Raw genomic sequence first — 13,293 nt, 5'->3', positions numbered from 1 at the left:
TTTCTAACTCACATTGCAATTTATTGTAAAACTGCACATTCAGTGAAGTGCAGATATCTCTGCCTTTCTTCCGTTTCCTAGACAGGAATGCTTTTCCAAATTGTAATGAACACAGTTTGAAGGACCCTACTATGACTCCCAAAGAAGTGTATGATACAGAACTGAGAATTAGCTTCTCTGATCCTAATTAGTACTAACCAAATTTCTAAAGAATATAGCTATTAAAACATCTTGGCAAATGTTAATACTAAATTTTAACATGTCATTGGTGTTAAGAAGCTGTAAGGTATATGATACCTCATTAGGTAAAAAATCTGTTCCATGGTAGATAGGGGTCAAGATGAGCACTGAGTGACTCAGAGATGTTTGCAGCTCAAAATGAAAGAGACTTGCAAGGTAGCAATACCATCATCTTCTAAACTGTGTGCTTTTTTAAAACTGCGAAGACACGCTTGAGCAGTACTTATCTCCCAAGCGGTGATGTCATTTGGGGAATAACCATTTCAGGTTTTCTTACATACTCCTTGAGTATGTAAGGCCTTAAATAATTACAGCACATCTTCTAGCTAGGAAAACTAAAAACATAGAAATAAATACCTTTTTAAAACACCTTAAGAGATATTTTTTTACTCTAAATACATTGCATCTCTTTGACTACCTAGTCATTCTTATCCTGGCCTCTACTTCCCCTCTCGTGGATCTGCTTGCTGCCTGCTCTTAGGCAATGCCTGGCCACTTATTTACACACTATGCTTTCTCATGAATAGTTTATGATGCTTACTCTCTTTAAAAAGCACAGATTCAACACCATTTTATTTAATATACTTTTTCAGTTTTTTTTTTTTAAATACACAGTACACAGACACAACATGCATCAGATTTAGGAGGAGGCTTTACACCTGTCAAGGCCCAGTTCCTATCTGCTAAGCTTAGTGGTCAATTTGCTCTTTCCTGTGGGAGTCTTAGTGCTTGGGGAATGGTGGAAAGAACTGCCAGACCCTTTCTGACCATTCTTACTTGGTTTGTTGCAGCAGTGCTCTTGTTGGCAGGATCTCCTAGAAGATGAGGAGCCTGAATGGCTAGGAGGTGATTTACTCCTCCCAAGATGTGGGGATGAACTCCTCTGATCATGATGAGGTCTCCCAGCCCGTGACGGAGAAGAACTGGCAGTACGGGGTAAAGAAGAGCTCCTAGGGGAGGCACTGGGACTGCGTCGGGGGATGACAGGGCTTTTGGGTGGTGTTTTTGGACTATGTGGAGATCCTGGACTCTTACACTGGGTAGAACTCCTTGGTCTTTGAGATCCATTCTGTAGGATTTGAGCCAGACGAGAGATAAGATCTGAGTCCGAGCTGCTACTCCCTAGGACTCTGTATCTGCGTAACCTTAAGAAGAAACAAAGAAAGATTATTTCTGTTCCCATCTATTCACTGAAGTTCATATAGAAACACAGTATCACTAGAAACTAGGGTTGAGTTTACATCGCAGAAAAGATATTTGGAGCTGAACTTTCCTGTAAGGTAGAGATGTTCGGATCTAGGCTTTGGCTTCTGTGTTGTTCAGATCAACACAGTATTTATATTTGCATAAACTCACTCAGAGAAACAGCCCAAGTGTTTACAGGATAGCTGAAATTTCCTGGTGGTGCTGGAAGAAGTGCACTGAAGAGCAGCGCTTATCGCCTCTGTTTTGGAGGGGTACATCCATTCCTGCCCACCATCAGCACACTCCTATACACAATTTTAAGGGATGACAGGGCACACCACAACTTCCTTCAGAGGATTTCGCCTACTGTATCAAAATTCTCCTTATCCTGGTAAGGTAGGCATTGAAGAAGCTAGATCGTGGTTGTCTGTATATAGAACTGGCAACGGTGGGCTTCTACAATTCACTCTGCCCTCCTTTAATTATTTTTTTACTTAGCCATGATCTGAGCACAGCTATCTCACTCAATACTGATGGCTGGTATCTCCAAACCTGAATACTTAAAATGTCTACAATAAGAACAGTTTAATTTTCCAAAGGGGCTAGATATGACAGATCCTATTGATTTCTCTGGGTTCATGAATAATCAACAGTTCCCGAAAAATGACCCCACTTTAAAAAAAGTGTAAAGATTTTGCTATAGATTGACAGGTTTCAAAATATTGAACACATATGATGCATAAGGTTTACTGGTGAAGCAGGCTCATTCTTGTGTAACGGCCTCTCCTCATTCATTCTCCAACAATGCGAGATTTCTCAGAGAATTGAAGCCCAGCATTTAAAAAAAAATAGTTAAAGGATAGAACTTCTACAGGATTACATACTGCATAGTGACTGCAGTCTAGCTCAAATCCATTTTCGACCGGAAAACCTATTTCTATTTTCTCTGGATTACCTAGCTTCTACCCCAGGTCTAGTAGGCGGTTTTCCTGGTGGTGGCCGAGGAAAGAACTGAGCTGAACTTGAACTGGTGACTTGATCAGTGGTTGCCCAGGACACAGGCCTTGGAATCTTGCTTTTTCTGGACTGAGGGCTGCTTGGAGATAGAGAGCTATCTTCTGTCTGCTTGCTGAAATGAGAGTCCAGTGTCAATCTAGAAAATGAGGATAAGACATCATCCTCAGAAAATGGTACTGAAGCAGCAGCCATTTTTTCCTCCAGTGACTTATCAGAGGCACTTGAGAGGTCACCAAGGAAAGATTTGAGTTGTCTCTTTTCCATAAGTAGTCTGACCAAGTCTGTCTGATGTGCCTTTTTTAGAAGAAGCTTTTCCTTTGCTGAAACAGGAGAAGAGGACTCTGATGTTGAGTCTATCTCTTGTGCTAAAACTGGGATTCGGCTTTGCCTGAATACAAAAGGAGATTTAACTAAGTCCTTCTTAGATCGATGAGAATTCTCATTTTCTGAAATGCAGTGGAATAACTCTCCATTTCTGGGAGAATTTTTCTCTTTTTTGTCCTCCTGGCGCAAAAAAGTAGTAAGGGCCACTTGGTGGCATTTCAAGTCTTGGATACGGACGTCTTCCTTATTAGAATGAAAACCATTTTCCTGAACTGGTGCTGTTTTGCCTGCCTGTCTATTAACATGTGGGTTGGTAAGTCTCGAGGGAGAAAATTCTGATGTTTTAGGTGCTATCGGCTTCAGAACCTCATCTTGATTTGGTACCAAACAGACAGGCCTTGGCTTTGATTCTTCAGCAGCTTCAGTATTTGTTAGAGGTTCTTCCTCTGCAGATCTTGAGTTTCCTGGCAAAGAAGAATTCTGTTCTTTGCTTAGCATTTCAATGGCGTCCTCAGAAACCACTGGAAGCCTTTCTTCCTCGGTCTCCTCTACAGGTATATTTTCAAGTTCTTTCTCTTCCTGTATCGCACTATGTTGTTCAGGTAGATCCTTTTGGCCACAGTCCAGGACGCTGACACATTCTTTGACAAGTCCTTCCCTGTCAAGCACCTCTTGGCTAATATTAAGTACCAAATCTGGTCTGCTGGCACTAGCTGGAAGCGCGTCTTCTGCCACAACCAAACCTGGCAAACTTTCCTTTGGAGAGGAAAGTTCCACAGTGTGTTCCACAGACTGAGCATCCTGCTCTTTTTTCTCTAGCTGGTGGCCGTAATGAAAGCTCTCTGAAGCAGACTGTGTGGATGCCACTGAAGGTCTGGGTATTGTTATCTGCATTGGAAAATTATAGAAGGGAAAAGTGAGAAACTCAGAAATGATAACATTCTTTAAACAGCATTTTTGATTCCATGTCTTCAAGATACATTATATAATGATTCCTATGAATCACAATGTTCAAATAATACCTAACTTCATAATGTACATCCAGATAATTAGAAAAAAAAAAATACTCTATCATCCTAAGACAGAAATGTGTAACAGGTAAAAACAAACATAACCTCAGTGGAAAATGTTGCAGCTACAAAGTAAGCTTCCTGGAAATGAGATCCAGCCTAACAAGTAGGCTTCTTATTTATTTTACGTTAGTTTGAATACTCTTAGATTAAAGTTGTATATAAATGTAAAATCTTTAACAAGTACACAACAATATTTTTAGACAAGTACAGAAGACAAAGAACACAGTGAGATCCAGATTCAGGAACGGACTTAAATTTCAGTTTAGGCAGAACTTAGATACTTTGTTAACAAAGCAATTAATGAAAACTTTATTTACCTCATTAAATACATCCATACCCATAACAACTACATTTTTGTCCAGAAAAAGTTTTCTGAGTACCCAAATTTTACCTTCCCTATAGAAGCTTATGCCTCATTTTAACTAAGCAACCTAGTTAGGACATCTCCTTACCTAAGGTCATTAAGAGATTCACAAATTAAATATTCACATATTTAAATCCTCTAACAGGTCTAATCCAATAGATACGCTTAAAGCTCTCCTAAAACCTATATATAGTACTGAGTCAGAGTCCTTTTGAAAAACAGTTGGTTATGATGATTGCTGCCTCTACTACATAGCTTAATGTTAGAGCACATGTCCAGGGAAAGCTGCATTCACGTCTATCCCCACCTGAGGGACGTAAGCCCACTTCCCCCAGTTCCCATCAAGGATGGACAAAACCAGAATGGAGTTGCTTCTCACCTTCCCCACTGAAGTCAGGCCACTGCACAGACAGAAATGCAAGAGTCATGAGGTCAGAGGGTGAGAGAGCACATAAAAAAACGAGAGGAGTTTTACCTCTACGGCCGAGGGAGGAATGCACTCTCATGTGAAAAGGAGTGCTAGATTCTGGTTTATACATATTGGATTGAGTCATCTGGTAGAAACAGTAAAAAATCAAGGGGCTACCCTCACATCTTTCTCTACAGGGACAGAGAGTTCAGCTCCTTTTTTCCTCGTATTCTTTAGCCTCATGAACCTGATATAGTTTGAGTTTGTAATACTCAACAGGAAGTGGAAGACTGGAGTCTGGGTTTGGACATAAAGACTTTCTTGATGCACTGATGGTAGAAGAGACAACCAGTGGTAGCCTATTTCCAGTGTTGCCAGCATTCTGCTATGTTACAAGACAGATTTCACTTGACCTTGTTGCAGAATTACACGTGCTGCTAAGCTTAATGGGCTTTTGCAAGAGCTAGTACATTGGTAATACTGGGTGGCAGAAACCAAGCTCATCTGTCAGAACCCATAACAATTTATACCGTGTACTCAAACTTTACAAATGCAGAGTGACTCTCCAAAATAAGAAATGGGAACTGACAGTGAAGGAGATATGCTCATATTTCCCATGACAGTATAATAGCTTCACTGAAATTCTTGCTGATTTTTTTTTTTTTGCATTTTCTTCCTATTCCTGTATAATGAAATTTCCATTGTTATGGGTGCACATTTACCTCCATGAAACACAAACATTCAACTGATATTATAAACAGTTCACTAGAACAAAACATGAAACACAAAACACAGGCATAAAGCTGAATTAAAGAGAGGTCAATTATTTACGTTAAATTATTTCTATACTATAAAATGTATTCTGAACTCCTCTCTAATTTAACTAATGCAGTTTTTGGACCTTAATCTAAAAATGTGGAATCATATTTTTGAGAAATTTGGAATAAAATTTGGAGAAAAAAAGTTTTCATAGTTTTATAAGTAGGATTACCTGTTAGGCTACATAAAGTGGTATTTAGCGGGGCGGGGGGGTGTCAAGGAGCAGGGAGAAAGAGCAGCAATGTAAGATAATTGAACTCTTGTTTTCCCAAGTAGACCTAAGCTGTCTGTAGCATCTTTCTCAAGTTGAGATTTATTGAAATGGGGGGGGTGGGGGGGGGGGTGGCAGGGGGAAGGACAAACAGAAAAAATACCTGCTGAGACCTGCAGCAAGAGACTACTTTTTGTCTCCCTGATAATTTGTTTTCAAGTTTGGGCCAATACAGTCCCTTCATGTTTGCTGAATTAAAATGGTATACTGAGAACAAGCTGAAATTACTTAGTTTCGGTGAAGCAGTCCTCCTCATCTCCTCTTACTCTCAGTCTGGGTTCTTTCCTCTGAAGGAAACACTACTTCCCTTTTGAGCAAGAGAAATTTTCTTACTTGGAAAGCTTTCTAGTGTGAGAATCCAAGCTCATCAGCTCAGCTACAGAAAGGACAGAGGAATTAGAATTTTTTTAAAAAGCACCTTTCCACGATTAGGTCAATTAGTGCCTAAATTTTGAGTGTTAAACAAAAATAGTTTGGCAAGAACTCTGTGTGGAAAGGAAAAGGGATAGAACTGGAGAAAAAAAAAATAAGAAAAAAGTTCTAGGAAACAGGGCAGCTATTCTATAGGTTTCCGTACATCTCTAGGAAGTTGCTCTGAGGCAACATATCTTCAAGCATCACATATTGAAGGACTCACTTTCATACGACAAAGGAACATATTTTGGCCTGTCACACAAAAATTATCTATCTCTTAGAAATTCTAAACTACAAGTTGGGTAAAAGTGGGTTCAGGAAATTTTAATGGATTATTGTCCTTCGAATAGCAGGTTCAGATTTGGAGAGAGCACTTGGGAATCTGCTGTCCACTGAGCTCTGCCTCCAGCTTATTTCAATACCCTTGTTCTCCAGGACTGCAGACAGTGTCTCCAGAGTAAGGAAATCTGGTAAAAATATTTCCTTTTCCTAACTTTTCACTTGATGAACTAGTCCGGTTGCCAACTCAAATAACCCAGGAATCAAAAAAAGAGTTGTCTTCCACATAATATCTGAAGAAGGATGGCTTCCTTTAGAATAGAATGGTTCTGGTGTCCTCTCAATTTTCCAAGGTAAGACAGCCTAGTTCTTTGCTTTTAGGAAGATATTTATCTTCTTGGTACATTTCCAGAAGGGCTGTAATTGCATTTAAATCCTCCTTTGCTCAAATACGTTTACATGGAAACTCCCTTTTCCTTGTGACCTCTCTCTCATATGTCAATTCTTTGTTAGATGAAACCAGCTCTGACCTGAAATTTATTTACATTTTTCAGCAGACTTCATATCCTTTTGCCACACCTGGAGAATTTCCTAGTCTTTCACACCTATCTTGGCCAACCCAGATTTAACCTTTGCACCCAAGAAACAAAAGAGTAAGCTTGTTGAACAACCCACAATAGAACAGACAGGAGCTAATTGTGAACTAAAAACACTGAACAAGAGAAGGAAAGAAGAGGATACTGGATGACTAAGTATTGTCAAAGACTCAGTACTACTAAGTAGTTCACAGTTTCAGAAATGGCTTTTTGAACACATATATTATCAGGAGTCGCCAGCATGGATTCACTAAGGGGAAATTATGCTTGACTAATCTGATGGCCTTTTATGATGCCATGACTGGCTGGGTGGATGAGGGGAGAGCAGTGGATGTTGTCTACCTTGACTTCAGGAAGGCTTTTCACAGTCTCCCACCATAGGAACTTAGGAAGTGTGGGACAGATGAGTGGACAGTAAGGTGGATTGAGAACTGGCTGAAGGACAGAGCTCAGAGAGTTGTGATCAGTGGTGCTGAGTCTAGTTGGAGGCCTGTGGCTAGACGTGTTCCCCAGGGGTCAGTACTGGGTCTTATTCAGTAAGTTCATCAGCGACCTGAAGGGACAGAGTGTACCCTCAAAGTTTGCTGACGATACTAAACTGGGAGGAGCGGCTGACATGCCAGAAGGCTGTGCTGCCATTCAGTGAGACCTGGACATGCTGGAGAGCTGGGTGGAGAGGAACCTAATGGGGTTCAACAAGGGCAAGTGTAGGGTCCTGCACCTGGAGAGGAATAACCCCATGCGCCAGCACAGGCTGGGCGTCGACTTGCTGGAGAGAAGCTCTGCAGAGAAGGACCTGGGATTCTGGTGGGCAGCAAGTTAGCCATGAGCCAGCAATGGGCCCTTGTGGCCAAGAAGGCCAGTGGTGTCCTGGGGTGCATTAAGAAGAGTGTGGCCAACAGGTCGAGGGAGGTTCTTCTCCCCTCTACACTGCTCTGGTGAGGCCACATCTGGAGTGCTGTGTCCAGTTCTGGGCCCCCCAGTTCAAGAGGGACAGAGAACTACTGGAGAGAGTCCAGCAGAGGCCTATGAAGATGATTTGGGGACTGGAGCATCTCTTTTATAAGAAAAGGCTAAGAGACCTGGGGCTCTTCAGCCTGGAGAAGAGAAGACTGAGAGGGGACCTTATCAACACTTACAAATATCTAAAGGGTGGGCGTCAAGAGGATGGGGCCGGGTTCTTTTCAGTGGTGCCCAGTGACAGGACAAGGGGCAATGGGCACAATCTGCAGCACAGGAAGCTCCACCTGAACATGAGATAAAACTTCTTTACTCTGAGAGTGACAGAGCACTGGAACAGGCTGCCCAGGGAGGTTGTGGAGTCTCTGTCTCTGGAGACATTCAAAACCCGCCTGGACACAGTCCTGTGCAACCTGCTCTAGGTGGTCCTGCTCTGGCAGGGGGGTTGGACTAGATGATCTCCAGAGGTCCCTTCCAACTCCTACCATTCTGTGATATAACACTTTCCTGATTTGTGTTCACTAACAAACAAAAGTTTGTTGGCTCAGATGGTCCATAAACCTCTTATTAGTATTCTCAAAGCAGAAGAATTAAACTAGGTCCCCATTGGGTTTGACATTTCACCTACATGTGCAAGAAATTTAAATGGTTAATCATGCAGAAGTGCCTTTCATGCAAGGGTTGCTACAACTTCAGGTGCAGCTGTAAAGGAGAAACAAAGGAGCAAGCGCAATTTAAAAAAAATCTGGGAATGTGTATGGGAAAACAGAACTTGTATAGAACTAAACTCTGTTAAATCCTATTATCGTAGAATGCTTTGGGTTGGAAGGCACCTTAAAGATCATCTAGTTCCAACCCCCCTGCCATGGGCAGGAATACAAATGTTTTCATTTGGAAGAACTCAGATGTAATAGTCAACTATTGAACAAATGGAAGAAGCTTGTAGACGATCCTCTTAAGGCTCCTTATAAGATTTTTTTGGGTAAAGCATCAGCTTCTTTACAAGGCTATCCACTACGGATAACTTTGTGATTCACACTATGAAGGATTCTAAGCAAAAAGACTGGAGGAAGTTTTGAATCCTTTAAAATAATTGAAAAAAATCTTAACCCTGTAGCCTTATTATCCCATAAATAGTCTTCTCGCTCTCTTGTTTGTGAAACCTTGCAAGACAGAGGTCATAATCAAGGAGTCTGAGGAGGTCTGATCCCGAGACATGCAAAATACACCAATTTAAATTATCATATAGTCTAATTCAGGGAGAGAAATCTCAAGATTGTTGAATACAAATCTAGTTACAAAACAAACAATAAACGGCCTAATTTAAAAAGCCCATCATAATCCTCATACTTTCTTTTCTTCTGCCACTAATTAAAATCTTATCCTATGAGATTTCTATGGCTAATCATGTCAGTTTTGTAAACCACTGAACCTGAAGAACAAAGATTACAATGCGATGTGGGCAATTCATCCAAGAAGAAAACTGTGGAGAACAGAATTTAAAATGCTGTCTCTCAGCTCACTATGATAAGCAGTTTATAACACTATCTACCCGATTATCGCAATTTCCATACTTCAACAGAAGTTATGTGATACAGCAGATTACTGAAAATGGCTGAGACAATATATGGAACAATGAATCTGAGGTTCTCCTTTCACACTGAAATATTTGAATGATATTATTACCACCATGGTCTTGAATCCTTTGGTCTTCCCTAAATAATTTCTTAATTCCTTTCTGATTTCTCAAATTAGCACTTCACCAAGATGAGAAATTAGACTGCATTTTCTTCAAGAAACTTTAAGACTAGGGTATTAAGAAGGTAAAAGAACAAAACAACAACAACAACATAAATATCTCTTGGACATCCTTTATGACATCTGACAAACTTTCCTCCCTTTAAACCTTTGACAGGCTGCAATAGCAAGTGATATACTTGGATGAAATCCTCTGTGAACATATACAGCAAATTGCAGAGGAGTGAAATATTGAGTTTTGGTCTGCAAAGTTGCTAAGTCTGAAAGATCTAAAGGTGTGAATATAGATTATTGTACAATACCAGCAGGTAAACATCTGACCTCTCAGCAACAGCTTCTTCCCTCCACTCATGCTTTCTGCTACTTCTGCAAGCATGTCAAGTGTTGTCAGGATCTTCAGACCTCTTAGAAACATGGCGTACAGATCTGTTGTTCAGCTAATCCTATCACTATTTGTAAATTCTCACATTAATAAGTCATTATTGTATTACCTGGCACTCTGAAGACACTTTACCTAACCAGTTTACTCTTCAGTACATCTCTCCTACCTTACCAAAGCTTGTGTATCTACGAGAACAAACTTCATGTATCTGTTCTCTTTTCCCTGCTTCTCTTTTTCATCTCCTGCTAGCTCTATCACCTACCAGGAATATGACCAATGTTAGAATGAGTCTGCAACTTCTGCAATATCAAACAACCTCCCTGGATCTTTCCAGTTCACCACCTTCCTCTTACTTCATGATTTTACTTATGTTGCTTCATTTCTATTTCCTTGCAGAACTATATGCCTCTGCAAAGAAATTTAATCTGCATTTGAACTGCAGTTTGTATGGAAGCGTAAAGGGTATGTTAGCGCACTGTCCTGTAATTTACTGCTAGTTTCATTCTCAAGTGAATAAACTACTGCTATGCTTACATGTCTGCAGACAACCTACCCAGCTTACTGTTCAGAACAGCCTTCCTACTTTCAAAATCCTCCCTACTTACTACTATCATTGCTACTTTTAGAGTCCAATCCTTTTTATCACTTATATGGCCTTCCCAGATTAAATTCACAGCAGGGAGGAAGTTAAATATAATTAACTATACACTTAACTAAACTACCTTGGCTATTTGTACAGACAGACTAATATGGGGATAAACAGGAGAAATATATGGCTGTAATTCATGGTATTATGGAACAGATAGTGAATCCCTTTCAATAGTCCCATATATATGGCACTGCAAGCATTGCAGGCATTTGTAGGAACTGGCGCTCCCCAGGATACTGCCCTCTGTTGTTAAAAATTCACATGACAGGCCCTAACCCTAATCTAAAGAGATGTAACATATGAAGGCTTACTGATCTCTATCTGAAAAGAGAAGCATGTTGCTCTCTGCAGCTCTTCAGATACATTCTTTCTGCTATTCTATAATTCCAATTTTTGTATCAATTTATATGGAGGTTGCAAGAAATGGGAAGAGGATGGAATACAAATGCAGAGTTGAGAATGTGCAAGACAACTGTGTTTTCATATTCTCTAATGTGATAGGTATCTTTTGAGGATAAATTACATATGGATCTGTGTGTACAGTGTTTCTTTAAGGCTTATTAATCATGGCTTAATTTCAATATTCATTAAATAACTTTCCTTTTCAGTTATTTCTACGGTAAAGGAAGATTTTTTTATTCTAACATAAACCCATATCCTCAAACATCCAATAGGGCAAACATTGATTGCTCTAAAAGCAGGACCTTTAATTGCTTTTAGAGAATGACTGTCATTGTAATAAATGTCTAATTAGTTTGGTAACATGACTAAAAGAGGTACTCATTTAATTTTAAACTTCTATAACACACATAAACCAATTGAAAAATATGCTTGAAATTTACTTATATTATTGAAGAACTGGGAAGGAGCAGCGCTTACAGACTATTACTTTGTACCACTCACACAACACTCCTGTCATATACTCCTATTAAAAATGGGCTGGTATTGTAATATTTTTCTCGAGTCCCACAGAGACAGTCTTTTTCTAACAAAGAAATCATAAATTTGCCTTAGTGCACAGTTTAGAGATATGAAAAGATGGCAACCGAAGCCTTTCACCTTCCCATCTCATGCTATTATTTCCTTCTTTACAGAAACTGAATTCCTACCTTACCAGGGTTATTTTCTAAAGTCACAAAAGATGTAGAGATTAAGAACTATTTTCAGAAGCTTGGCCACTTGGAGACTTTTTCCTGTGGAAAGCTGGAAACTACTGATTCCATGAGGATTGTGGTCTTAGTAACAAAGCCAGTGAGTTCATATCACACTTTAAGTAGCACAATATATTCAGCATTTCTAAACCTAGATTTTGTAAAACATCTAACAACCTTCAACAGGATGTGAATTAGTTCTCCATGAGAGGTTATGTTCAAGCATACTTGGGGACTCTGCTGCTCAAGTATACTTAGGTACTCAGTTAAGAAGCAAAATAAAACAATACAAATGAGAAAGTTCTTCCTCTAACAGAGGGCATGCACATTAAGTATGAAGCAACATTTCTTTTTTAATTAGTGGTGCAACCACATTTGGTATATAAAATGCAGTTAAAATATTTTCACAGCTATTATTATCATAGCTAATAATGATGTAAGCATCTTTAAGCAAATCTCGCTTTGTTTCAGCAGCTAGCTGTGAGAAATATATTAGTATATGTTTTTCTTACTTTAGGAACAATTTTTACTACTATTGAATGATCTTTTTTAAAGCTAAGCTCTACAGTAATATCTGTCCCTACAGAGAGAATACCTGCAGTTTTCAGAGCAATAAAAACACAGGCTAATACTTCCTCAGGAAACCCCTGAACTCTCAATTTCAAGGCCACATGATACCTTGTTATTAAGGATCAGTACCTTTTTTTTTTAAAAAAAAAAAAACAGTGTCGTCTTTGAAAAATGTATGTGAAATGTTCTATTCTAAACCTAAGTTCAATCCAAGTAAACAGTCTTTCTTCGTATGAAAGAGAGAAATACACAGAGATTCTCAACCACATAAAACCTGCTTTTATGCGTAATAGCAGTGGGGTCTGGCTACTACTGTTTAGATTAATTCTGCATATTCCTCTTCAACATACCAATTCCAAAAAAGGGTCATGACGAAGTATCAGATAATTCATACATAAGATCTACCTTAATACTCATGGGTGGATTTCAAATATGTCCATTTTTTCCTGTTTGTATCTGATTCCTATGAGCCATTGTCTAATTCTAAGTTATTGCTATGCTATACTTATGCTTCAGTTTTGCTATTTACACTGTTCTTGACTTTTTGTAAAGGTAAAATTATCTTTCCTATTCAAACAGCAACACTCTAAAAAAACCTCCAACACCACATTAAAAAAATATCAAACCAAAATTAAAAGTCTTCCTGACTTCTGATCCTCCAGTCAGACAGTGAATCCACTCACTTGAATGTTGTAATAAATTAAATCTAGTGCTATCCGGTTATGAGATTGGCACTATATCAGCACATGTTGCCCACAGTTGTGTTATGTTGCAAGGGACAGAATTTGTAAACACTAAAATTTCCATGGATGAACCAAACATACTGGAAGAA

At 39.4% G+C, this 13,293-nt stretch overlaps 1 protein-coding gene across 2 annotated transcripts in view; it reads right to left on the bottom strand.

Annotated features, from left to right (window-relative positions):
* Window positions 1–916: 916 nt before the first annotated feature.
* Window positions 917–13,293, bottom strand: part of TTBK2 (tau tubulin kinase 2) — a 73,143-nt gene continuing 60,766 nt past the window's right edge. For both annotated transcript variants that reach the window (XM_086462662.1, XM_086462663.1), the window contains 2 exons: window positions 2,381–3,654; window positions 917–1,385 (listed from right to left, as the gene is read on the bottom strand). In XM_086462662.1, coding sequence (XP_086318788.1) covers window positions 917–1,385; window positions 2,381–3,654 — 1,743 coding nt within the window. The remainder of the gene's footprint in view (window positions 1,386–2,380; window positions 3,655–13,293) is intronic.

This window comes from Leptosomus discolor, chromosome 3 (genome assembly GCF_034619465.1).
Source record: "Leptosomus discolor isolate bLepDis1 chromosome 3, bLepDis1.hap2, whole genome shotgun sequence".
Lineage (NCBI taxonomy): Eukaryota > Metazoa > Chordata > Aves > Leptosomiformes > Leptosomidae > Leptosomus > Leptosomus discolor.
Note: the sequence above shows the minus strand (reverse complement) of the source record. Positions and strands in the feature narration are given on the sequence as shown.